The sequence below is a fragment of the Penaeus japonicus genome, unplaced genomic scaffold (assembly GCF_977035675.1).
Source record: "Penaeus japonicus unplaced genomic scaffold, GWHDUDI00000001_assembly GWHDUDI00000036, whole genome shotgun sequence".
Lineage (NCBI taxonomy): Eukaryota > Metazoa > Arthropoda > Malacostraca > Decapoda > Penaeidae > Penaeus > Penaeus japonicus.
The window spans coordinates 6,630,504-6,658,003 of record NW_028234438.1 but is presented as its reverse complement, the minus strand read 5'-3'; the positions used below and the strand labels follow the sequence as shown (position 1 = coordinate 6,658,003).

The following is a 27,500-nucleotide window of genomic DNA, read 5'->3' as shown; positions in this document are numbered from 1 at the left end:
CTTGTAACCATCGCTATTATCATCATTCTTCTTCTTCTTATCCTTATTACCATCATTTATATTGCAATCATTATTATCATTAGTATTACATCATCATCATCATTAACATCATTACTCCTACTGTTATCATGATATTCCTTACTGTTACTGTTATCATAATCATCATCACTATGATTATTATGATTATTCTTAATGTCATTTTTATCATCATTATCACTGATATCATTACCATAATTACTTTTACCATTATCCTCCTCCTCATCATCATCACTATCATTTCTGCTATCCCAATCAGACACCTAACCCATGCTACTAACAGAGGACAAACACTTAATGTGTTATCCATGCATTTTTGCATTTCTTTTTGTATTTCTAACTTCCAAGCACTGACCATAACAGTGTTTGTTCGCTAATGAGTCTTCAGGAATACCTTTATTACTTCGAAACACTTTTTTTTTAATTCTATGCTACATCTCATTATCATGAAAGGAAGGTGTATAAATATACAAGTTTAATTGTTTTAACTTTGCAGGGAATAATGTGGCTTACCGCTATCTATGTAAATCTCAAGAAATGTATATCCTTTATTTTCCTCTATTACATCACTTGTATATTTTCCTTATTTACTTGTAGTAAACATGACCTTCCTCGCAGGAAGTTTTGTTTACTATAGTTTAAGGAAATTTCCAGAATGTTTACGACTGCCATTTTAACACGCGGAATTAAAAATTATTATTCAGTGATTTGGTAAAATGAAAGAACGAGTAAAATAAACTGAGTTCTATCTGGCTCTGTTGCTGTCTATCTGTCCACTTCTCTCTCTCTTTCTCTGCGCCTTTGTCTGACTGGATGTTTGTCTGCCTGTTTCTCTCCCTCTTTCTCCGTCTCACTCTTTCTTTCTCTCTCTCTCTCTCTGTTTCTGTCTGTCTCTGCCCCTCTCTCTCTCTAACCCCGTCTTTCTGTTTCTTCCCCCCTTTTTTTCACTTCCCTTATCCCCTTTTTTCTCTCATGCTATTCTTACTCTTCGCAATATGACCTATCTACCCGAGGTATCTTCCCTTCTTTCTTCGCCTCCCCATTTTCTGTTTATCTTCTCTCTTGCACTTCGTTCTCCATTTCACGCCTCTTATCTGGTATCGCCAAGGGTCCTTTTTCTGTTTTTTTTTTTTTTTTTTTTTTCCTCCATCACCCCACCCATCCTCCCTCTCTCTCTCTCGCATTACCGCCTTCATTTGATTTATTTCACCTTCACCTTTATATATTCAGTTATTTAATCTAATGCAACACATATACGATGTTAGAGTAGTTTGATTAATTGTAGAAGAAGATATGACTCCTAATCAGAAGGTAAAACGAAAATGGAGAGGAATCTAGTTTTTGCTCGAAACGCCTTTGTTATTGCGGCTTTGTTGCAGGTCATCCCCGTCACGGTGTTTCTCTTTGTGTCCATTTGGGGTAATTGCTTTATTTCCTTAATGTTTTTTATCATTTTCATTGTGTTTATTGTTATTGTTGATGTTGTCGTTGTTGCTGTTGTTGTTATTATCCCTATAGTTATTATTATTGTTATCATCTACTATCGTTATTTGCTTTATCATTTAATCTTTGAATTCACCGACAGTTGTCTAGTTGCACGTTTGCTACCTTACTTTTTTATTTAAATCAATTTGATTCTTTCTATTTCGAAACAAACTAGCTCTGTTTCGATTTCCTGAATCACCTCACCCCGCCACAGTGCAAAACGCCGTGAACAATAATTGTTGAAAAACGTGGCCTTGATGATAATTATGTGATCGAGATGGCCAATTATCATAATGATTTGTATACCTCTAATGGAGTTATTATCAATGATTACACCATCTCTACTTTTTTCTGTACTTTGCGCAAGAACCATCTTATGAGTCTCTTAATTGTTGTCTCTAAGTTTTATTCGTCTACATATAGGTGTTTGTTTTGTAAAAGGAGCGGGTCATTTGAGGACAGCAGGTGAGCAGGTAACCAGTGGATGGAAGTGTGAGAGATCTGCTAATTGTATGCTTATCTCTTGACCGATTTATATAACATGCAGGTTGTAGTCAGCGTTACAATACATCTGTCGTAGTACTTGTTTCACAACTGACCGACCCATAAGATCAATTGAAACTTTTAAGCAAAATAAATTCATTAGTTATTCGTATTGACATCTCATATTATCAATTCTTCTACTTTAATTAAGGACCATGAGATATTTCCCCTTGCTTCATTGTGTACAGATTTCAGGGACCTAACTGAATGAGGAATCTAATGCGATGCATAATAATCAACAGAACGAACAGATAAACAACACATTAAAAATCCTTGCGTATTTGATATTCATTCCACAGTCTCATCCCACACCTACATAAACAAAAGTCAAGTGCAATATACTACATGAAACAGTCTAGAGTTTACCGCTCTAAAGATTAAGGTTATCCCTCTGGTTTAAGTTATAACCATCATCTTTAATCGGTCCATCGAAGAAGGTTTTCCAATCAAGTGTAGTTTCTGGAATTGATCAGAATTTAATGGAAATTTAGTCTTGCTGTAAAGTTCAACAGGGAAACCGCCACGACGCTTTATAGACCTGATCCCTTCTGCAGTGCGCGCTTTCACCTGCCATGGAAGTTTCTAGAATTTGAGAATAACCTATATTAGTTATGTGATTTATAGTAAGTTAGTTCTCTGCGCAATATATAATTTATTGAATGTTGTTTTTTCAGAGCGATATCACATATACTTTGGTGGATACTGATATTGATAATAATTATAAGAATGGTAATTAATAGTAATGATAGCAATAATTGCGATATCGTTATCATTATCAATGATATGGATATTGTTATCATCATCAATACCAATATTATCATCGTCATCATCATCATCATTATCTTTATCGTTTTTGTCATTATCATTATCATCATTATTATCATAATTGTTATCGTTATTGGTGTTATTATCATTATTGATATTATCCTCATTATCATTGACACAATCAACATTATTATCGTAATCATTATCATTGTTACTATTATCATCACTGGTGTTATTGCTATTACTATTAATATTATAAATATAATTAATATCATTATCCCTATTGTTATCATTATTACTACTATCATTGTTATTATTACTAACATTCTTGTCATCCTTATCATTATTAGCATTATTGTAATTATATTTTTGTTATCATCTTTATCATCATTATCATTATTTATGATGATAGCAGTGCTAGTAGTATTGTTGTCATTGTTATAACCATCATCTTCATTATCATTAATATTCTCATCATTACCATTCGTATTATTAATATCATTATTATTACCAACATCATTACCACCTTATTACTGTGGCATTATTGATATGATTATTATGATAAGGTTTATAATTAACATTATAATTCTTCTTATCGTTATCATTACTATTATTACAATAATCATCATTATCAATATCATTATCGTCACTATTATCCTTACTACTGCTGCTATTACTATCAATGTTATCATTATTGTTATTCTGACTATCACTATCATAGTTTTTCTTTAATCATTAGTATCATTATGATAACCATTATTATCATTATTACCATTGTTATCATTATTGCTGTTGTTATCACTATTATTATTTTTATCATCATTACTATCTACAATACATAATATCACAGTCATCATCATTATCATAGCCATCATCATTATAAACATCATTATAAACATTACAAACACTGTTAACGCTATAAACATAAACATCATTATGAACAATATTACCACTGCTACGATCATAATTGTTATCATTATCATTGTTGTTTTATCAATATCATTATAGTTATTATTGCTACCATTGCCATTAGCGTTATCAACGCTATTATCATTATCATTATCATAATTTTCATTATTATTATCATAATCATTATTATCAATATCATTATCATTATCATCATCAGGACTATTATCTTTTTAATTATTGTTCTCATCATTATCGTTATCATTATCATTACCATAAGTATTATTGCAAATATGATATTTTTTGTTGTTATTATTTTCGTTCCTATTATTATTACTATGATTCACATTAATCTTATTATCATTATCATCATTATTGTTATTATCATCAAAGTAATTATCACTTTTCATCATCATCATCGTTATTATCGTGTTATCATTATTAATGCAATTGTCATAATTCCTATGATCATTATCGGTCATTATTGTCATTATCATCATTACTGTTATCATTATCATTATCATCGTTATCATTATTATCATTATTACTATTGCGATCATTATCATTATCATCATTATCATAATTATTATCATTAACAATATATCCATTATCATTTTTATCGCTTCTATCATTTTTATCATTAACAATATCATCATCATCACCATTATCGTTATTGCTACTATTATCATAATTACTGTCATTCATCTTATTATCATCATTATTGCAACTACTACAACCACTGCTATCATCAGTATCATAATTACTATTATCTTCATTATTATTAATATCATTATCATTAATATTATCACTATTATCTATCACTTTAATTATCAATATAATCATTATTAGTATTATTATCATCAGTGTTGATATTGTCATTATCATTATGATCATCATTATCATTGTTATTAGTCGTAATACTAGTATTATCATTATCATTGTTACTATTATCAATGTCATTATTATCATTGTAATCATCATCATTATTATTATGACAATTGTCATTATCATTATTATAACCATTATCATTATCAGTGTTATTGTTATCATTATTATTATTAGTATTACTCTTATTATTATTAACATTATTATTATTATTATTATTATTATTATTATTATTGTTATTATTATTATTATGATGGTTATTATCATTATAATAATCATTATTATTACTGTTATCATTATCATAATTCTGACCATTATCATCATTATCATCATCATGATAAGAACAACAACGACAACGGCAACAGCAACAAAGGGAATAGCAATAATGGTTATAAAAAAATATAATAATAATAATGATCATAATAATAATGAGGATGAGGATGATGATGATAATGATAATGATAGCGATAGTAGCAAAAATGAGAATGCTAATGAATATGATAATAAGAGCTGAGATAATGATAATGATAACAGTAATGATAGTAATGATAATGAAAATGATTATATTAATAGTAATGAAAGTAATGATAATAACAATAAGGGCAATAACTATCTTCATGATTAATAAAATAATATCAATAGTGATAATGATAACTACATCAATAATGATAATGATAATGATAAGTACATCAATAATGATAATGATAATTACATCAATAATGATGATGATATTAATGATGAAGATAATAAGAATGAAAATGATAAACATTACAATAATAATGAAAATTATAATAATAAAATAATGATGATAATGATAAGGATAATAATAATGATGATAATAAAGGTAGTGATAATGACAATTATTATAATGATAATAATAAGAGTAATAATGATAATAACGATAGGGATAATGATAATGATTATAATGATAATGATAATAATAATCATGACAACAATAATAACAATGATAACAACAACAATAATGATAATGATAATAGAATGGGAATGATGATAGTAAGTACAAAAATGGAAGCAAAATAATGGGCATTAATGTGAATGATAAGTATAAATTATGATCATTGGCATTTATGATTATGGAAAGAAATGCAATACATACGCTATAGATCGAATAAACTAGAGTAATGACCAAAAAGGGCCATCAGTAATAATGAAAATGATAATGACAATGATAATTATCAAATTATCTTATCTATTAATACGACTTCTCATACTGATGATGATGATGATAATAATAATAATGATAATGATATAACAACAACGTGAATATGATAGTATAAAAGATAATTAACAACTCAATAACAATAAGGAAATTATCAATAGTAAAACATCAACTCTAATGACAAAAATTATATAAATGATACATTGAACGCTAATACTGCAACACTTATTATGAAAATATTAAGTTGCAATTTTTAAAATAAGGAATGAGGATCATCTGTTTACGGAGACAAAACATTTGGTTTATGACTCCACATGAATATTGTATGGAAAATAAATTTAAGTTTTGCCGCTCCAACCACATGGAGTCTTGCATTCGAGTTGTGTATTTTCCTTCAATTGTCTTGTAGTTCGATGCAAAAATTATGAACTTGAATTGATATGATAATAAAAAATAGATGACTTGATAAAGTAGTGGAATTAATAAATCAGAGACATTTTACGAAATTCAAATTTGAATAAAATCTAAATACATGATATCATTTTCCAACCAAAATCATAAAACACATCAAATCAGAATAACTAAAATACAAAAAAATCAACACTTATATAAAACACCCCCTAAAATCTCCCCCCAAAGCCAAAAAAAGCGAAAAAAGAAAAACCAGTTTGCTGGAGCGGCCAAGAGATGGCGCTGACGACACGCTCTCTCGTTCCCGGGAAAAGAAGGAAACAAAACAAAACTTTTCGCTGAAAATCCTTATTTCTCGCGAACATGAAGGAGGAAGTGCCCGTTTTGGAGTATGGAGACGTCGCTATTGAATCGAGGGGAACGATGGTATGTATGAGAATGTCTATAATGGGCGTTTAGATGGGTAGATTTAAAAAGAAAAGAAATAATAGCGGCTTTTCTCCGCCTCACATGTGTCGACGGGCGAATTTTCTTTATTATTTGTAATTCTTATTTTCCTCTGGAAGTAACGAACGCGTGACTCTCTTGTCGTTTGGGTTTTGTCTTGACTTGTGTTTCTGGTAGATATATATGAATAAAACCATCGGTATTGATATAGATCTTTCTTAATTGTGAGATAAGTGCGTCATTATCTTTTATTTACATCAAAGAAATTCCAATTTCCTCTCAATTATCGATGTTATGTTTGGCCTTTCTCTTTCGTATTCCATTATTCATGTTGCATTGGTCTCCTAGATATTTTACCAAAGACAAATGTAGAAAGAACATGAAATTCTATATTAAGTGGGGAATACATAATAAGCCATGATTGGTTGGAGGAAAGTCCCTTTAATTCTGTCCAGAAATTATGCTTTTATGATATGAGTGAATTTGGCGTCAGTGGCTTGCTTCTGAGGTTTACCGGAGAGAACTAGTAGTTTTGGGTTCTTGGGAGGCTACTGCGGGCGGGACGTTGGCATTAATTAGGTTAACGTCTGGTTATGGAGTTTTTATCTTGCCAGAGGTATGTGGTTGAGGTTTGCTTGCCTTTGTGAGAGACGGGTGGAGGGTGCGATGATCTCTTGACTTTGCAATACGGAATACGGGAATGGCCTCAGCCTTCGGTTGATGCTATGCTGGATCTTATGGAACCTCGGCATAGCACTCGTATGTGAAGAGTTTAGATATTGTATTCATCATCATTTGCTTGATAGAGGGAATTTTCCAGGCACATATAACTTCCAATATAACATAAAAACAAAATATCTGAACAGAATTAAAAGCGAAACCCTGGAAAATTGTGAACCTTCTGAATATAGGGTAAATTTTCTGAATAGTGTTGTGTTACTGAATTCCATGATATTGATGAATTGCTCTTACCCTCTACCACTTATATATTGTGAACATGAACCACAATGCCACCCCTATAGTCCCTAATATAGGTCCTGAAGGTAGGGGAGGGCATGAAGTAGATCAGGTTCTTTGACGTTTATTCTGCACAGGTAGACAATCGACTGATGTTTTTTTTTTGCTTCACTTGATGTCCGCTTATTTGGAAAAGAGCCATCTATTGGGGAAAGAACCCTTGGTGAGGACTAACTTAAAAATTAGAGAAGGTTAAGTTGGTCATTGGGTTAGGATTTTGTAAATGAATGATGCTCCAAAAAGGGTGGTTGCAAAATTCCTACCAAAAGTTGCTTGTCATGGCCTAGTTGACCAACCGTAGTGGCTGTGTTGGCAGTAATTAGTTGTCTGGCTTCCAGTGATCATAAAACTAAGCTTGTAGATTTCCCTGACAATTTGTTATCAAATAAGGGACCAAGCCAGTCTCTTAACTTACCAGAATATATGTGCTGGAGGTTTACTTTAGATGGGTAGATATAAAATGGAGTGGATTTGGATAGAACTTAACTAATATACTTTTGAGAGAGAAGTCCTGTTTTAGAAGAAGGGGTCATTCAACCTTTTACCAAATTATGGAATAGTAAGGGAAATTGGTAGTACTTTTCCAATTGGGATTCAATATATATCAATGTGAAGAAATTTTAGAATTTAAGACTTTTGGCATTAAAATATAAGACGTATGAAGTATAATTGCTGCTTCAGATATACATATATTACAAGTTAAACAGTATATGGATTTGATGGATAATTAATAAAACATTTTTCTTGCATTACAGAGTATAGTTGTTACATTAAAAAACTTTTGTGATTTAAAAGATGAATAAAGTAATGAAATTCACTGACAATGCTTATTAAGAGTATTTATTCAGTTTGTAGATCACCCTGGTTATTTATAATCTTGCATCTAGATCTATAGCTGTGGTTGATAAATTTCAGTGTATGACAACTATGTCAGTGAAGAGAAATCTCAGAATTCATGGTTCTATTTATTCCATCTACCAGATATTCCTTCTTTTCTTGGATTTTTTTTTTTTTTTTTATGGAATGGCTAAGTCCTATGAGAGAGAAATCACACTAACAGTTATTTATCTGCTAAGTGCTTATCACTACTACCCTGTGGTAAGAGGAAACTAAACACTAATCTTTTAACTGAATATTCCCTTTAGGTTCCTGTGCGATTAAAACTCAGCGACCAGGGAATCACATACCGAAACGTAAAGACAGGCAAAGTAGAAACGCTAAATGCCTCAGATATTGAGGTAGTGAACTGGCAGAGACTCGCTGGTAGCTATGGGATCCGCATCTTCACAGAGAATGGCAGTTTGTATCGGTTTGGGGGCTTCAAGGAATCGGTAAGTTCGACTTTTGTAAACGTGCATGTGGGGAAAGGATTTTAGGTTATGAACTTTTTTGTTGAGTGAAAGTCTCATGAATATATGTAAACATATTGTTTTTCAATTTGAATCCTATATAGTATATCTTGAAGAAGATATACTTTATACTATCACATATAGTATAACTTTTGTAATTTAGACATGTTTCAAATATTACATTGTTAAAATTTCAGGAACAATCCAAACTGGAAAAATTCTTCAAGAATACCTACAACAAGACTATGTCTGAAAAGGAATTTTCAGTCAAAGGCTGGAACTACGGCACAGCTAAATTTGAAGGAGCTTGCCTCTCGTTCGAGGTGGGCAACATACCTGCCTTTGAAGTCCCCATTGTCACTGCCTCAGGCTGCACCACAGGGAAGAATGAAGTCACCTTAGAGTTCCACCAGGTGAGTTTTGGGGGGAAGGCATTCCCAATTCTTTTTATTAATTCAAAAAAAAAAAAGGTGTTTATTTTAGGTTGCTTGAATCTGCAGTCTGATTAGACTTTGTTATTTTGGTACTTACTGCTCTTCTGCATTACTGTTAAGAGATATATATTTGTATATATTTATGTGTATTTATTATTGTGTGTCATTAATCATTGTGTTAACTCTGTCTAGCATGATGATGCAGCCATCAACCTGATGGAGATGCGATTCCACATCCCGGCCTCGGAATTGGCCGGTGATGACCCAGTGGAGAACTTCCAGCAGAGAGTCATGGCCAAAGCTTCGGTCATCACAGCCACAGGAGACGCTCTGGCCATCTTCAGGGAGGTCCAGTGTCTTACTCCTCGGTAGGTTGCTTTTGTTGTTAATGGTTGGCCAGGTTGTGAATTTATAAATGTTCATGTTGAATGAAAAGAGGAATAGAAAAGAAAATGGACTAATGAAGGGATATGTTATATGTTAGGAATTTTTGTGATGTTTCATCAAGATAACAATGTAAACATTCATCAAATTTACATTATTGGTAAGGTAGTGATATCAAAGAAGGTATGCCATTTTACTTTCATTGTCTAAAATAGGATTGTATTAAGTAGTGTCATGACCTTTGCTCTTTTTGCTTTGGCAAAAAACAACATATTGGCACCATGTATATACAACAAGAATGAGTTTGGACTACCTACAAACTCTTTATTGTGCCTGAATGTGATGATGGAGAGTTGTTACTCTTTGCTTGATTGCAAAGCTCAAAGGTCACCATACCACTGGACCTATGTATTTGAGGATTTATTCTCAGATTTTGTTGTATGATTGGACCCATACCTTTACGTAGTTGTTATTTTTCATACCTAGCAATGTTGTTTTGTGTGTCCTATCTGGTAATTACCGTAGCTGTTGTTTTTTCCTTGTGCAGTCCTATTATGGGCAATTACTTTTTTTCCCCCTTGACATTGAGTTAACTCATTTCTTTTCTTGCAAGCTCTAATCCTTAGGAATCATAAAAATAAACCATTTTCTAATCCTTTTTCAGAGGTCGATATGACATCAAAGTCTATCCTTCATTCATCCAACTCCACGGTAAGACTTTCGATTTCAAGATCCCAGTCCAGACCGTCTTGCGTTTGTTCCTTCTACCTCACATGGATCAGCGGCAGCATTTCTTTGTGGTAAGAGCATGTGGATTCTTTCTTGTTATGTTGGAGTCGTGCACTGAAAGAGTGTAATTGATTAATTTGGAAGTAGGAATGAATGACTATATAACAGTAGATTTGCTTTGTATTTAAATATTGTAACTGAACTATAGGAGACAGAGTAAAGGGAAAGAGAATGTTTTTATATTTGTGTCTTCTCCCTTGTGCTTTTAGCAGTTCTTTATCTTTTACAAGAAGTTCATTAGTGTTCAAGCATTGATAAAAAGATGTTCCACCATCTGTTTGAATACATGTGTGTATATATATATATCTAACAATTGCTTCCCCTTCAGGTGTCCCTGGACCCTCCCATTAAACAGGGACAGACACGCTACCCGTACCTGATTCTGTTGTTCTCTGGTGATGACAGTGACACAATTGAACTACCTTTGACAGAGTAAGTTTTCATGTGTTTCTTTTAGAATTAGAGCATGGTTTCACAAAAGATATGTTTAGAAATATTTATTTGTGTAAGCTTTTCTAATTTAAGATCTTAATAGATTATTTTTTTTCTGTATTAGATCTCATATCTATCCTAGTTTTCCTGCTTCTAATTCTGTGGTTCTTCCACCCCAGGGAGGAGTTGCAGGAGAAGTATGAGGGTCGCATGGAGAAGGAGATGACTGGGCCACAGTTTGAACTTATCAGCAAGATCTTCAAGGGTCTTTGCAACCGCAAGATTGTCACACCTGGCAATTTCGTTGGGTAAGTGCTTTGGTGGAAGTGGAGTGTAAAATAGTCAAGAGAATAGTATAGTTTAATTTTATTTATTTATTTATTTTTTTAATTTATGAAAAGATTTAATAATTTTTTTTCTTGTTTTTCTTCCATTAGAATTTTCAGTTATATCAATCTTTCTCATGTTGATTTTTTTAAACCTTTTTTTATACAATCTTCATCATCATCATGAATCATCTCTTTCACCTATATATCTAGCTTCATCTAGTTTTCTGTCCTTTTCTTTAAAGAAAATATTCTTCCACAACTCCTTTCCCAACTACTAGATCTCCCAAACCTGACCTGGAACCTTCTCTTTCTTCCACAGTCACTCGGGAACCCCTGCCATTGGTTGTTCCTACAAGGCTGCTGCCGGCTACTTATACCCGCTTGAGCGTGGCCTCATCTATGTACACAAGCCACCTGTTCACATTAGATTCGATGAAATCATCTCGGTTAACTTTGCCAGGTCTGGGTCAACCACAAGGTCTTTTGATTTTGAGGTAAGCTACAATGAAGGTTTAAGCAATATTTTGAGATATATTGCAAATAGAATTATTGTATTATGTAATTCTTAAAGATGATTACATTTTTATCAAAGATTTAAATCATAGTGAAAGAAATTCACCTTGGTAATTATTAAAATGAAGGAAGTGAGAGTTCTATAAGTTTTATTCATTTTATTATGATTTAGCTTAAAGGGTACACATGCATTATAGTCCATTTAAGAAAAAAAAGGGTACCATATATACCACATATTGTTACTTTCATCAGTAGCTTCAAAACCTCACACATTTTCTCATGTTCTCAGGTTGAGGTTAAAAATGGAGTGATTAACACGTTCAGCAGTATTGAAAAGGGAGAATACAACCGCCTCTTTGACTATGTGAACCAGAAGAAACTGCGAATCAAGAACAGAGGCAAGATGGTAAGCGAGTCCTTCCTCTTTGTGTTTTCTGAGAGGTACATTTCTCATACCTTTAGTTTAGTTAGGGACAAAGTTAGCTTAAGTCTTTATTTATTTATATTTTTTATGATCAATTGACCAACTAGATGGTTTGGTCATAGAATAACATGTGATGGGTTGTGTTGCAGGGTGCTAAAAGGAAGTCTTTTACAAGTAGCCTGTTTATCTTGTCTTGAAGTGTCCATGTGGGACCTTTTACATACACTCACAAGGAAAGGTCTTAAGCTAAAGAGCTTTTCTAGTCTTCAACTTTAACTACAGGCTATTTCAGTGTTTTGAAGCATGAGGTCAGAAAAGTTATTGTTTTTTTGTTTTTTGTTTTTTTTTAAGAGATGAGGCTTGTTTTGGTTTGTATGTCACTCTTTCTTACTGACACATTACCTCTCTCTCAGGTATATTCTAGACATGTGAGTATTCTGAGATACAATACTACTAAGTACATCTCTGAATTTTACTTATCAGTTACAAGACAAGTTCATAATTCAAGTGAAACATAGCTAGTTAAGGCATCTCTGATGATGTACTGATGTGCCAACCTCTCTCTTAGGTATATTCTAGGCATGTAAGTATTAAAAGGATATTTAAGCAATCTCTTCGTGCTCTTGTTTTGCAGTTCCTAAGTTTTAAAGTCTAGTAGATTTAGTGTTCAAATTACAGCACTGAATATTTGGATATTGTAGTGTGCATAAGCATTTTTTTTCTTTTTTTTCTTTTTGATATTTGCACCTTTTATCAACAGTCATTTTTGTATGTCATGCATGGTGTTGCTAACAGGCTTTTTTTGGATATATTCTTGAATAAATTCAAAATCGACTTACATGATGGATATATAAGAATGTTTCATGATGAGGGTAAACCACTTTCATCCAGTGAGAGAAAAGCACTTTAAAAAATATGCAGAGGTAACATAAGTACATATTGGCAATGTCTTAAGATCAGACCATTAACATGTGTCGAAATCTTTTTTATGTAATCCATTTTGAAATTATGGTACTTTTCATAGTGTAAGATAAGTCCTAAATTTTCCCCCCATTTATTCCCAATTCTGACTTTATTGTACCATGCCTGAGCAACTGGAGCAGAAAGTGGGATGATGAGTAAACAGGAAAGTGACTGAATTGTCAAAAGGCCTAAAGTGGGGAGACGCTAAATCTTTCAACCCTTCTAGGAAATGGGTGGCAGGAAAGATGACTTTGATGACAGTGACGCAGACGAGAATGATCCCTACATGCGACGTGTCCGCGAAGAGGCTAAAGAGCGCGATGACGATGATGACGAGGGCTCCAGCGAGGACGAGGACTTCGCACCAGGAGAGGAAGGAAGCGACGTGGCAGAGGAGTGAGTTCTATCCTTTCAACATTTTTAATCCTCTCTTTGTTAAAATGATAATAATGATAGTAATAATAATAGCAAAGAGAAGAAAGGGTCTTCTTACTCACATAATGTTAGAACTTGCAAAGTACATTATTCAAAGTATTTCTCACTTAGAATAAAAATCAGAAGATTTCTAGATTAGTTATATTGAAAACCATGGAGGAAATCAAACAATAACTACAAATATATCTTTAAGCAACAAAAAACTTTTTATGTCATTTGTATTATTTCTGTTACTGGTAGTAATAAAAGTATTAATATTTGTAAAGGCAGTAATGCACAAATTGTTATACTTAGTATAGTGAGTAAATACAGAGTATAGGAAAAGCTAAATTAAGTATTTTCCTGTGTATTTACGTTTATGATAGATTAATGCCATGACCTTTGATAAAGTTCTTAATGTTTATGACATCTGTTACAGATATGACAGCTATGCGGGAGACAGCAGTGATGACTCGGATGCTGGAGATTCTGACGACAGTGGAAAGAAGAAGAAGAAAGAGAAGAGGGAGACAAAGGTGTGTTGTGGGTGTTTGGAAGGGAAAGAAACTTGTTACTTTCTTAATGCCTTTATTTGGATCCGGTTAGACTCATTTATAAGGAGGAAACGAAGCGTGTGGGTTCGGTTGTGGAAGGGATAAGGGACAACCGAGAACGTTGAATATGATTTATCTGTTAGTAATTGGTTTCAAGCCGTGTTGATTTATTTTCTTCTACTAATTTTTCTTCACTTCAAAAACTCAATCTGCAGAAACCGAAGGCGAAAACCGTGTCGGAGAAACCTCGCAAGAAACGGCAGAAGAAGGAGAAGGACGAGAACAAGCCAAAGCGAGCTCAGTCGGCCTACTTCATCTGGCTGAACGAACACCGAGAGATGATTAAGAAGGAGAACCCGGGTATCTCCATCACTGAGCTCTCCAAGCTGGCTGGGCAGAAGTGGAGAGAACTCAAGGACAAGAAGGTGGGCTTTGCTCTCGCTTGCTTCAACCTGTTTAGATTTGTTGTGGTCATCATGGTTTATTTGTTGTTTTTTCATATGTCTCTTGTGTTTTATTTCATTTTATTTTTAATTTTTGTATTTCGTTATTTTCATTTGTTTATTGATTTTTTTTTTCATAAATTGTTTATTTATTTGCTTGTTTATTTGCTTTTTGTTATTATCTTTATTTTTTGTTATGAAAAGAGGAGAAGAGAAGAGTTATTTGCCTTTTTTCTCTTCTTTTTATTTTTTTTTTAATAGGTGTAAAATGGCGCAATACTGAGATTAATATGTCCTTTTCCTTTCCCTTTCCTCTCCCCCACCCCACAGGAATGGGAGGAGAAGGCGGCAGAGGCCAAGAAGGAATACGAGGCGGCCATGAAGGAATACAAGGCTTCTGGCGGAGGGGCGCCCGCAGCCAAGTCCAAGAAGCCCAGCAGCTCACCTAAGAAGCCCGTGGTAGCCTCGCCCACCAAAGCTGGCTCTGGCGGAGGATTCAAGTCCAAGGAATACATCGACGACGAGTCCAGCGAGGAGGAGAGCGGCAGCGACAAACCACCCAAGAAGAAGTCCAAGAAGGAGGTGAAGTCCAAGAAGAAGAAGGTAAGAACTAAGACTCTTTTCTTGTTGATGGAAGATGGCTGGCATTGGGATGTCTGCTGTGTTCGTTTAAGAAATAGCCAGTCGATTTGGTTATATGAGACGGGTGGTCAGTTGCCAGCCCATACAAAATAATGAGCAGATTAATTACTATTATTGCTACTGGTATGGTTACCTTGATACTTATTGTTATTATCCTCATAATCAGTGTTTAATTCACTTGCTATCATTCTTATTTTGAAAAAAATTGATGTTTTGTTTTTAGTGTTGTAAGTGTCATTTTCTTAAAATGTTGTATTGTACAGAAATTATACTTGATGTTACATGCATTGTAAAGGTTGTTAATATACAATTATTTTACAGCAGGAGTCAGAAGAGGAAGAGGAAGAAGAGGAAGAGGATGAAGAAGAGGAGGAGAGTTCAGAGGATGAATCTGGGTCTGATTAGGTTATGTTAACCTGAATGTGATTTTAATTTAAAGGATGTTTTATTCTTAGGCGGCAAGTGTTTATGTAGAAATCTCAAGAAAGCTGTAAATCACAGATCATTAATTCCCAGTGTACAGGGCAGAGCATCAAGACTATACAGATATTTTAACCAATTTTTGAAGTTCTGTCAACATTCCTGATATTAGGTACATGTCTGTTATGTTGTGAATTTTACTATGGTATAACCACACTTGCAATTATTTTATTTTTATCCAAAGGGAATAATCTTCTTTTGCAATGTGCAGAAGTTTGGATCCATGTACAACAATTATATAGTTTCATAACTTTATTGTTGTGTTGTTTAACCTTTGACATATTTACCCTCTGTGTTAAAACATACTAAGTATAACTGTACTTGAAATTACAGTCTTATGTTTGCATATCCTTTTAAATTTGTGAATAGTTTGTTGTAACATTACTTATGAAATGCAAGTTTTGAATCACCTAAAGTTAATGGAATATTTACACAAATAAGAATTTAATCATAAAAGGCTTCTTGTTTCAATGATAATTGATGGCCTTCAGTCATGAACATTTATACAGAACAATATTTGATGTTAAGCTGTGATCGAAATGAACAATAGAATCAAGGTTAGACATTATCATTGGCTTCTTTGTGGATTTCATTTGCCAGGCTGACATGCTCTCCATTAAGTCTTTTTCTTTAGAAGTTTAAGTTGAATTCACAAACGAAAAAAGGGGAAGAGAAAGGCATTGGACGTAGGAAGAAAATAATTCTGGTGCTAAGTATTCTGATGTTTCTATTGGGACTTTTCTCTCTTAATAAATTTTCAAATCAAGATGATGACCAAATATCCATAGAATTTTGAAACATTTATTGAGGTTAATGACTAAATGCAAATCATTATTTTGTTGGTTATTATTGTTCTGTAATTTTAACATTGAAAAAGTCTTGATAGAAAATGGGTTTTATTGATTATTTTTTAACATTTTACTTTTCAAACTAGGAATACGCCTAGTTTCACAGAATATTTTTCGTATTAAGGAAATTCTCAGAGAAATTTCCTTTTTGTATGTAACAAAATGTCAAACATAAAATAAACAAAAAATTAATGAGAAAAAGAGACAGCAAGCAGAAAATTGCACAAATTTCACATAAGGAAGAAGCTTGTCTCACTATTGTACGTTTTAATTTTGATATCTGTAGTTGTATAGTTATCGAGAAAATTTAAAGAACAGGGTAACCAACTGGACTTTTGCATGGGTGGGGGGTTAAAGTTCAGTTCAAGTCAGTGAGATTTACAGAGGCAAACATCTGTCAAGTCTTTCTTACAGCCCAACCACTTTTAGGTATTTTGGTCTGACACATGTAACCATCACCCTTGAATGTTTATGGAACTGTAGATGTAGCCTCACCACGGATGAGGTGGTGGCAAGTGGTCCATGATGTTAAGGAAGGGTGTTTGCTTGCACTCTTTGTTAGTAATGGTCACAGCAGCACTGCTCATGGCCAGTTTTGCCTTGACTATACAAGGCACCCATGAAGGATGACCTTGGAATCTTTCTGGATCATCCCACAGTGTGCCACTGGTTTATACTACATGGCAGTCTGTACTGGACCAATTGGCCGAGGGGTAGGCTCTCGCTTGTCTCTGTCGTGCTGTAAGACACCAGCCTGTCCTGCAGCTATCGCTCTACACCCATACTCTGATGGATGCTGTGCATTAATTACATTCATGTTCATCTTTTCCCAGTCATACTGACTGCAGTGTATCCCTTATATGCACCACGACACTGGCCAGCAAGGATCCAGGTGGAGTGTGTGTGCAGATGGTTATATTGCTGGAACGATTGGGAGGATCGCTTCGAGTCAAATGACTATTACTAGGTTGTGTCTTTCCATGCTCTGCTAGTCTGCAGTCAAACTCGTTTCATGAATGTTGCAGAGGATCCAACTGAAAATGATACATCTGTCCACACCAAAGATTCTCTTTGTTAGGGGAAACTGTTTATTCAGCAATCATTGGACATGCTGTGACACAAGCTGTCCAGGACTGCCCTGTAAAGGACCAATTAGCCAAAAGTCCCAATGACGACAACAGCCTCTACTTGTACCAACGAGGCACAAGACAGACTCCCTGGGAAGCAATTTTTAGTTCAGTGGACTAGACGTGCATATAGGCTTTATGCCTCCTTACCACCTGCATCAAGATTTGAACCTCTGATTGACAATTATCTGAGTTTGAGGTCTGGCTATATACATAGTTCTGATAAGTAGTCTAATGCCCGTCATTCAAAGTTGATTCACTATCTTACATTTTAGTTGGCTTTGGAATTCCACAAGAGAGAGGAGTGATCCCTCCCTACTTGTACGAACATCAAATGTGGTATATTCATATTTCTAAACAGGATAAATTCCGTGCTCATGTTCTCATTCATTGTTACTTGAAGGGTACCGAGAGTGATACTCATGTTCAGTTCAGACATTTGCGAAGACGTCGCTTCGCCCGGGCTATATGCACAAGCCCGTCTGTCTGGGCTGCATGGGCTAGGGCTCCCATAATAGCTACTGCCTCTGCCTGGAGCGAGGAGGCATTGTCAGATACCCGCATAGCTTTCTCTATGCCCCTTGCTGCAAAACCGGCGCCTGCAGTGCGGGTGATGGGGTCTACAGAACCATCCGTGAAGTAGGTTTTACTATTCAGCGGCGTGATTGCTGTAATGTTCCTCTCCGCCTCAGCCTTCAATAGAGGCGGTGAGTACTGTGTTTTTCTTCTTGATAGACTCATGACAGAAAACTCTATCAAGGATCGTGCCCACGGCGGGGCTGTGACATAGTCAGGGTGGGGAAGGTCCATGCCCTTAATCAGTAGTGTCTCTTTGAGCTCAAAGCGTTTCAGCACTGGTTGTGTGAGACAGCCAGGTGTTGTTAGCAAAGAGCTCTTGGTTCTGTGCAAGCCGACGCTGCACTCTCTGTCTTAGCTGCGAGTCCAGTGGGGACTGTAGGACATTGGCAAGGAACTGGGCCGCCATCTGATCAATCCGGGTGTCCAGGGGAAAGAGTTTGGCCTCCAAGAAGAGGTTAGTAACCTTAGCCCAACCAGGGGCACCCAGAATAATCCTAGCGGCTTCGTTTTGTATGATGTCGAGCCATTTCCTGAGTCCAGGCTTGACTGATCAGGGCGACGGAGGCGTAGTCCACAATGGGACGGACAGCGTGCACATAGCAGGATCTTAGTACGCGGTGCCCAGCCCCAAAGCGCCGCCCCGACAAAGCTCTCATGACAGAGAGCCTTGCCTTGGTCCGGTCTTAGAGATGTTTGATGTCGGAGCGGAAGGTGAGGTTCTTATCGATCCATACCCCCAAGTATTGGTAGACGTGTACCCACTCAAGCTCTAGACCTTGGACTCGCAGTCTTTGATCACAGACATCATGTTTGAGCGGCATGCCTTCGATTTGGCTGCTGAGATCTTAAGCCCGACTCTGCAGCATTCCTCAGATATTAGGTCCAGACAACGCTGGGCTTTTCTGACTGGATTCACATTTCTTCTCCCAGTGGAAATAATTGCTAGATCATCTGCATATGAAATGATCTTGCACCCCGCTGGGAGTGGAATGTCGAGAATGTTTAACATGAGGACGTTGAACAGAGCCAGGCTAAGGACCCCTCCTTGAGGGGTGCCATTCTCCAGAGGCAAATGCCTGGAAAGGTGACCTTGGAACTTCACTCTGGCAGTTCTGTTCCGAAAATAATCGCCAATCCAGGCAAGCAGTCTGCCTTTGATTCCCTTGCAGATCAGGATCTGAATGGCGAGCGGGTTTGCCAGTTCAAAAGCCTTCTCCAGGTCAAGGAAGACAATGACAGCGCTGCTTTTGCTGACAGTGCTCAGTAAAGTGGCCATGCTGTGGGTAATGCTCTTGCCCCTTGTGAACCCGTGTAGGTGTTCATGTGGAGGTCCCAGCTTCCATTGGAGCCGATTCAGTACCATTTTCTCTGCTGTCTTTCCCAGACAGCTGAGCAGGGAGATGGGGCGGTACCGTCCCGGCTCCTTTGGTTTGGGGACGGGAATTATAGCCCTCTTCCAGCACTGTAGTAGCGAGGAAGTTTCCCAGGACTTGTTGATGAGATGCAAAAGTGCAAGCTCGCCTTCATGTCCTAGGTGGGAAATGATGGGGTGGGAGATCCCATCGCAACCCGGGAACTGGTCTTGTATGTCCGCCGTAATTCCCTCAGAGAGAACATGACATCTGTATCATCAGGCTCGACCGCCTTTTCTCTGATGAGGGCATGCTTGCCTGGGAGCAGTTCTTCTTGGCATGCCCTCAGCTCTGCTGGTAGACCGACGCTACTTGTTCTAGCAGAGAACTCGAGTGCCAGTCTCTCCGCCTCCGACCGCGGGTCATGGTGGGTCTTTTTGGGGGCTGAGCGATTTGTGGCCCGTCTGATATGGTTCCACAGTTCTGAAAGGGAGGTTTGGTGGCCAAAGGACTCACACCACTCCAGCCACTTTTCCTGCTTTAACCTCTTAGCAGTATCCTGAGCATCTCTGAGAGCCTCTCTCAGAAGAGCGTGGTTCTCAGGGGTTCTCTGTCTGCGAAAGTGTCTTCTGCACATATTGATTCTGTGGTTGACCTCCTTAATCTCATCATTGTAGTACCAGGCGTCCTTGAAACACCCGGACCACGGACGAGTTTTGGGGATGGTTTCTGAGGCTGCCTCGTCTATGGCATTTACTAGTCTGGCCTCAAGTATATCCACATTATCATTAAGTGAGGAGTCACTGGTTCTGAGGCACTTGGCCAGAGCCTCCTGGAAGGCTTTCCAGTTGGCTCTTTCCACCTTCCATCGAGGATTGTGCTTGGGCATGGGTGCCGGGCCAGCATCCAAGATGGTGGTGACTATCCCATAATGATCGCTCGTGGCAGTGTTGTCCACAGACCAACTAATTCTCTCGACCAGGGCCGCCGTGACAAAGGTGAGGTCAAGGACCGGGGGCCCCCGCCAACGTGCGTAGGCTCCTGGCTGTTGAGAAGAGCAATCTCTGGGCATGACTCTAGCACCTCGGCTATATGGCAGCCTGCCACATCACGTCTCTGAGTGGGAGCCAGGATGGGCTGGTGGGCATTAAAATCCCCCCCTATGAGAATTAGCTCATGTGCTGCAGCAGCACAGGCTTCACTGATGTCTTGAGAGGACCCCCGGCCAAATGGATCTCAACAGCAAGGGATTCGACACCTTCTCCACACTGCCCAGGATCGGCAATCAGGGAGCAGGGGATAGTCGACTTCACAAGGGTAATCAGGCCTCTGGTACCTTGCGTACTCGGCAGCACAAAGGGATGATATCCCGAGAAGCGTACAGATTCCCCTGTTAGCGTCTCTTGGAGCATGACAACATCAATGTTCCGAGATCGCATGATCGCGTGAAGAAGGGAGAAGCTGTTGATGTTCCACTGCAGTATGCTTAGGTTAGTGGCCATAGTGCTTGTCTGCGTTTACTATGTCATTGACGTCGAGGTATTCGGTCTCTGTGTCCGACGCCCCAGTGTGGGTATCGTCAGACATTTCGGAGTCTGACAACTCCTTGGTGAGTTCCTCACTGAGTGTGATTTCCTCACTTGACTCGTCACTGTCGTCAGGACAGGTCGAGCCATTAGTAGGGCTGGGTCTCCTGGGAGGTGGAGTATTCCTGGTCGCCTTGGCCTTCCTTTTGGGTGGCCGTGGCTTCCTCACCCTTTGGGGTTTGGGCGCAGGCTCTGCCAGTGTGGTCTTGGCCGCAGGTTTGTCGGGGAGACAGGTCTCGCCCTGGGGGTTTGTGGGGGAAGGAGTCTCGCCCTGAGTTGGAGTGGGAGTTGTGGCCTTGGGCCTCATGTCCTTTTCCTTCAGGGCAGCGACGGTCTGAGTCATTGCCGTCATGGCTACCTCGACTGCCTTCTCCGTCTCCTCACTGGTCCTCCCCAATGCTGTCGCAACTGCTGTGACGACTGTCTTCAGCAGGAGCGTCAAGTCCTTCTCTGTGAACAGAGTCGGTCTCTCCGCTCTTGGGGTAGCCTTTGAGGTGTTCCCAGACCCCTTCCGGGTCTGTTTTCGTCTTGGAACATGCACCAGCGCCGGAAACTCTTTAGTGTTGGAGGCGTCCGGTGCTGGTTTCGCTTTGGGCGGTGCTTCCTTCCTCTTAGGAGGGGGGGGAGCCCTTACCCCTTTGTTCTGCCCCAGACATAAGTGCCAAGAGGAGCGGGAACAAAGTCTGGTCGTTTTGCAACGATCTCTTGCCGCCGAAGAGCCTCTTCCTTTCTAACAGAACATCCGAGGCTCCAGGCGTGGTGTTTTTTTTATGGCAGTTTGGGCACTTGGCAGTGATGTCACGCTTGCCATCTTTGTGTGCTTTGAGGCACACCTCTGTTCTGTGTGCCCGACTACAGATACCACATTTCGGCTTTGCAGAGCAAATAGCCTAATGGTGTCCGTACTTCTGGCACGTGAAGCATCGGAGCGGGTCTGGGACGTATGTCCTGAGTCTGTAAGAGCCCCAATTGCCAAGGTCCAAGGACGCAACTGGAGCTCCCTCCAAGGTGACCAGGACTTGCCTGGTTGGGTGCTTCCCTTTCGAGAGTCGAGAGGCTCCCACCACCTTGGAATGAGCAGTGATGACCTCGAGGTCATACATCAGAGGAAAGCCAAGAAGCACCATCTTGGACTTCCTCTCTTCGGGAGTTAGACCCGACAGGCTCACCTTCCGCCCATCCAGGATCTTGTCAGTCTCCTGGAGGAAGGTGAGGGTGGCTTGGTCCTTTGGAACGATTATCATGCCATTGTCTCTGGCAATTCTAATCGTCAGACGGCACTGTCTCTGGGTTTCCAGAGCCCGTACCATCTGGTAGGCATTGTCGAATCCTTCCGGTTTAGGGGGAACCGACTTGGGGCTGCAGACTCGCCCTGCGAGTCCGAACTCGGCCGAGGTCGTTTGCCTGTTCTCCGAACCGACGCCGGAGTTTTGCCAGTGGGGCCAGTAGGGTTGGAGGGTCCAGCCCGAGGTACTTGGGTGTTTTTTTTTTTTTTTGGACCGACACCAGAGCCCTGCCCATCTTTTCCCTTCTGTCATCAAAGCCCTCGAAGGGGTCCAAGGTGACATAAGGCATGACTGGCTTTGAGTAGCTTCAACTTTCATGGTTAATAAACTCATTCACAATGTAATTTTTCTCATAATAATTGTTTAAATTATTTCAGGAAAAGCATCCAAAATTTGGGGTTAGAATACATTATTTACTAACACTTTCAACAGTCCATTTTTTATGATAACCTAAAATTTCAGGGAGCGCCAACATCTAAGGTCATTAACGAAACTTATTAAATGTATTATCTCGTGATAGATTTTGGTTTTCACTCTCAAGTCGTTTTACTCACATTTATTTATTTGGTTCTGAGGCTAGAATTTTACTTGTATCTACAGTATATACACATATCAATTTGATCATACATTGTACCATCCACAGACACTTACCTGGTTTTCTTTGCAGTTGTCTGACGCAGCTGACATTTTTCAGTTTGATGTATTTCACTGATGGGGCAAGCCTGTTATTTTCCATGAACTGCTCAAAACTTTTCTTTAAGTATGCTAGATATTTTCTAAATTCTACCTTTCAAGATAAGAATGAAAAATTTTAACACATTCAATGCTGCAATTTCTGGATGCCAAAATGCCATCACTCATAAATATCAATTCACATCCCTCTCAAGAACTTGCTCTTAAAGTCTGACATTTAGGATTGAATAAATGTTATAAGAAGCCTTGGTGTATTTTTGATAACTTGCTGGGATTGTCTGTGGTATAAAAGTATGTTTATCAGTGCATTCAGTATGGATTTTGCTACTGAATATCTTTCATGTTTACCACACTCACACATACTGGTGACACCCAGTATGGTCAATTTGATGAACTGTGAATTATTCCTAAGGGCTTTCTTTAGCCTAAAATTTCTCGAAACAATGAAATGAATAGTTTTAATCACAATTAAAAGTTAAAATCATCTCAACATTCCAAGAGGATGAAATAAAAAGGCATATTATCAAACTTTTTAATTAAAAATTTTACCATTTAGTTACAGCAGATAATATGTGTAATACCCAAGGAATAATAATAATATGTAGGCTGTACAACTCTGTGGCCTGTTCATTTACTGTTCGGTTTTAAAAGTACAACTTTCACTTGACACACAAGCTGTATCAATGCTTTAACAGACCAACTCAATAAATACATAATACATAATTTTCAAAATCAGTTTTATTTATATAATTTCCTGTACGACTGTGGCAAGCGCATAGTGAAATGAAGAAATAATGGTATACATGGCCTGAATATGGCCTTTAGCATAAATAATAGGAAGTAAATGAGGAGACAAAAAAAAAAAAAAAAAAAAAAAGATAAATAAAAAAAACTGAATAAATACGAATACTGGCCAGACCTCCATCATGGAAACTAGCAGCAGATTCATAACTCAAAACAAAGTGCTGGGAATGTTGTATGTTGCATGAATCTGAACTGGATCTACCCTAATGGCATCTGTACTTTGTAGACACATGCGCATGCTAGTTGCGCACCTAAAGGAGTGTTTCCATTAAGAAAAAAATAATAATGAAAAAAGAACTTTTTCAGCCATGCAGAGTAGTGTCATGGACATATGGAAGGCTGGGTAAACAAGGAGAATGACGAGAGTAGTGTCAAGTATAACTGCCTGCATTTGCAGAAAGCACAGAAAAGAGACAACTAATTCTTATTACTTTATTGTAACAATAAATGAATATCTACCCTTTATTACACAATAAATAATGCAAGGAAAAAAAAATCTAAACTGCAGATATTCTTAAAAATCATTATCCTCCCTCCCCATTCTTCACTCTTTCCAAATCATAAACACATAGATATATACCCTATTACTGTCTCAATATCACTGAGCAGTAGTGTTCCATCTATGTGTACACTACGTAAAAAAAAAATACACATTCACTACATGGTCAGGCTGATACGCTTAGACAAATATATTATACAATGAAACACATGGAAGCTGCAGCATAACTCTTTTTTTAACAAATACTTCAGATTCATAGTTGATACACAATATATATACATTTCTTCAAATTGCTTTGGTTAACATCTGTACAGCTTAGAGGTAAGAACAGAACAAATAGATGCACTTGGTACTTCAATTAGAAGACAAATGTTTATCTTGCTGGCAGTAAATGCATTATAGAAAGACATTAAAATTTACCTAATGTGTTGTTAAAAAAAGGAAAAGAAAAGAAAGAATTAAAGAAAGAAAAGTTATCAATAAAAAAAAAAAAAATGCTGATGAGGCATCAACATTATCAAAAAAGAAGAAATCACAGCTCCTCAAAATGTAATCACTCGGCAGCGGTATTTGAGGACCTTTTCCTGAGATTGTATGTTTTACGGTAGCATGTGTTTGTGGCGAGAATTCTGCTGGAGTCACTTCCCTCTTGGGGCACGGGACTCTCGCTCCTGGTGGACACGACTAAGTTTTGAGACGGGCTCCAGGAGTTACTGCTACTGGAGAGGACGTTAGTGGTTGCCACATACTTGAGGGGACCAATGGATGCGTTGTTGTTTACCTCGGAATCCGACCATCTTACCACACACACCCTGTTGGGTCCAAAGGTGGGGCAACCTTTGACTAAATGAGGCCACTTTAATGCCACAAACAAGTTGTGTATATAACTTTCAGTAAGATAAAAATAACTCAAAGCCCTTGAGTCAGTAGAAATGGATTTTTTTTTTATGACTCCACAATAAGCCAGTCAAATATCTGCCTCAGTGATAAACACTAGAAAGAAATGGTATAGGTAAAGATAAATATCTCTTACATAAAACTATGGCAAACTTGAGGTAAAAAATGAAGTGGACACAAAGAAGAACGGAAGTCACAAAAGATGATATGAAATACCAATGAATCTAAATGTTCACGTTAGTCCAATTCTCCTCACTGTACAGCTGTTAACCAGACCCCTCAAGGAACAAACTCTCACAGGATACATTTGTACTTGTAACATTTCCTCTATTTCCAATATTATTACTTACAACTACTATTAAGTCTTTTGCAAGAACCAAAAGACTATGAGAAGAATAACCTCTACACTCAACTAAGAATACATTGTAACACTTTGGTGAAGGAAAGTTTTGCAAAAGGTATTTTGCAAATAAAGAAGAGTATGTATTATTTTCCAAAGACAAGAAATAGTCTGTCTAAGAAACAGCTTTGCTTCTGCTATTCTCAAACTGCTGAGGTGCCTTAACCCTGTTGGTGGTTGGTAGTGGTGGTGGTGATACGCAAATGCTGCAACCATCCTTACATCCCCTCAAAGGTCCTGCCCAATTCTCTACAAATATATTTGGCTAGGATTCTACAGGAATCTGTCTTGTGGTCTGAAGGGTAAATTGCCAGATGGTGTAGTGGGAGGCATCATCCCTAAGGGGTTAAACAGGTTCTGTAATGCTGGTGGAAGGGAGTAGGGACTCTGTGTAAGGCCAGCCGCTGCCACTGCTGCTGCAGCTGCTGCAGCGGCAGCTGAGGAAGTCTGCTGAAGGTTAAAGGAAGATGAGGTAGCCAAGGGGTCTTGTGGGTTGGGTGTCAAGAAACTAGAGGCATTGGTACTGGGAGTGGATATGGTTGCAGTTGAACTGGTGGTGGAAGGGACTGGGGTGATTGTGGCATGTGGCACAGGACTACTACTGCTACTGCTATTACTGCTGGCTGTGACAGGAGGGGTGCTTCTGGAGGTCACACTGATCACCTGCCGCACGTCACTGTGCCCCGAAGCAAAGGATGTGCTGGAAGATGTAACAGCAGGGGTGGAAACTACAGGGGTGACAGAGATACCCGCAGGGAGGGGGGAGGGTCCCTGGTTGGGTCTGCGGAGAGGAGGGGAGGGGGATGATGCAGGGCTGTCTAAGCAGATCACTTGGGGACTCACTGACCCAGAGGAAGGCGGAGAGAACGTCGTGCCGCTGCTACCGCCCCCAGCAGGCGTCAGCAACCCTCCGGTGCCATTCAGAGAGCCTGTTTGTGTGGAAAAGACAAGAAGGTATTAAGAAGCTGGCTTCTGTCATTTGAGAATTATTAATGGTCATAAATCTTTATATATGGTCTACACTTAATTCACAATTGATGGAAAAAAAAAAGAAAGAAAGAAAAATAAATAGACAAAAATACTTCATGCATTCTATCACAATTAGTAAGACCTATACTGCTTAATGTACATATTCTGTTTGTGGCAATTGTTAGTAGTTTTAGACTTAAAAAAAACTAAATAAATAAACAGCAGCAAGAAATTGGCACTAAGTCTATAAAAGGCATTTACCATCCAAAGAGCAAATTCAAGTCATGCAGGAGGTTGTTAGTGTCATGCTTAACCTAAAACAAAATCAACCTAGCACGTTTGTGTTTGAGAAATTCAAAAACTGAGGGGCTGTCTAACCACAACAATGAAAACAAAAGCCTTAGCATGCTGCTTTGCTGGGTAACAGCTGCCAGATCCACCATCAACTGAGAGCCATTATGGACTTCTTAGTTTGAATAGAGAATATATATATATTCTTTTTTTCTGAACAATCTTTCTAGTCAATTAAAGTGAAAAAAGGCAAAGGAAATTCTCGGAAACTCTGGAATGATCAGAGAATCTTAAAAAGAGAGATCAAGAGATTATGATAAAATGGATGAGAGAGAGAGAGAATA

General features: G+C 37.8%; 2 protein-coding genes across 6 annotated transcripts in view; one reads left to right on the top strand and one right to left on the bottom strand.

The window, feature by feature from the left end:
* Window positions 1-6,480: 6,480 nt before the first annotated feature.
* Window positions 6,481-16,080, top strand: Ssrp (structure specific recognition protein). 2 transcript variants are annotated; one of them, XM_043004029.2, is made up of 14 exons: window positions 6,481-6,637; window positions 8,821-9,006; window positions 9,222-9,437; window positions 9,651-9,826; window positions 10,507-10,642; window positions 10,960-11,063; window positions 11,243-11,371; window positions 11,712-11,886; window positions 12,195-12,311; window positions 13,519-13,688; window positions 14,146-14,242; window positions 14,476-14,685; window positions 15,034-15,306; window positions 15,670-16,080. In XM_043004029.2, the coding sequence occupies exons 1-14, from the start codon at window positions 6,575-6,577 to the stop codon at window positions 15,748-15,750; spliced, it is 2,133 nt and encodes a 710-aa protein (XP_042859963.1). In that variant the 5' UTR covers window positions 6,481-6,574; the 3' UTR covers window positions 15,751-16,080. The 2 variants fall into 2 exon arrangements, with proteins under 2 accessions (XP_042859963.1, XP_042859962.1); XM_043004028.2 differs by having other exon boundaries at window positions 15,667-16,080.
* Window positions 16,081-23,816: 7,736 nt separating this feature from the next.
* Window positions 23,817-27,500, bottom strand: part of Su(var)2-10 (E3 SUMO-protein ligase Su(var)2-10) — a 34,525-nt gene continuing 30,841 nt past the window's right edge. For all 4 annotated transcript variants that reach the window (XM_086531783.1, XM_086531782.1, XM_086531779.1 and 1 more), the window contains one exon: window positions 23,817-26,825. In XM_086531783.1, coding sequence (XP_086387909.1) covers window positions 26,170-26,825 — 656 coding nt within the window. In that variant the 3' untranslated portion in view covers window positions 23,817-26,169. The remainder of the gene's footprint in view (window positions 26,826-27,500) is intronic.

Excerpts from the sequence above, each read along its gene's own strand:
- Ssrp (XM_043004028.2), top strand. The coding sequence starts at position 6,575 with ATGAAGGAGGAAGTGCCCGTTTTGGAGTATGGAGACGTCGCTATTGAA. Across the intron at positions 12,312-13,518 it reads TCAAGAACAGAGGCAAGATG|GAAATGGGTGGCAGGAAAGA; the intron begins GTAAGCGAGTCC and ends CAACCCTTCTAG. Across the intron at positions 14,686-15,033 it reads GAGAACTCAAGGACAAGAAG|GAATGGGAGGAGAAGGCGGC; the intron begins GTGGGCTTTGCT and ends CCCACCCCACAG.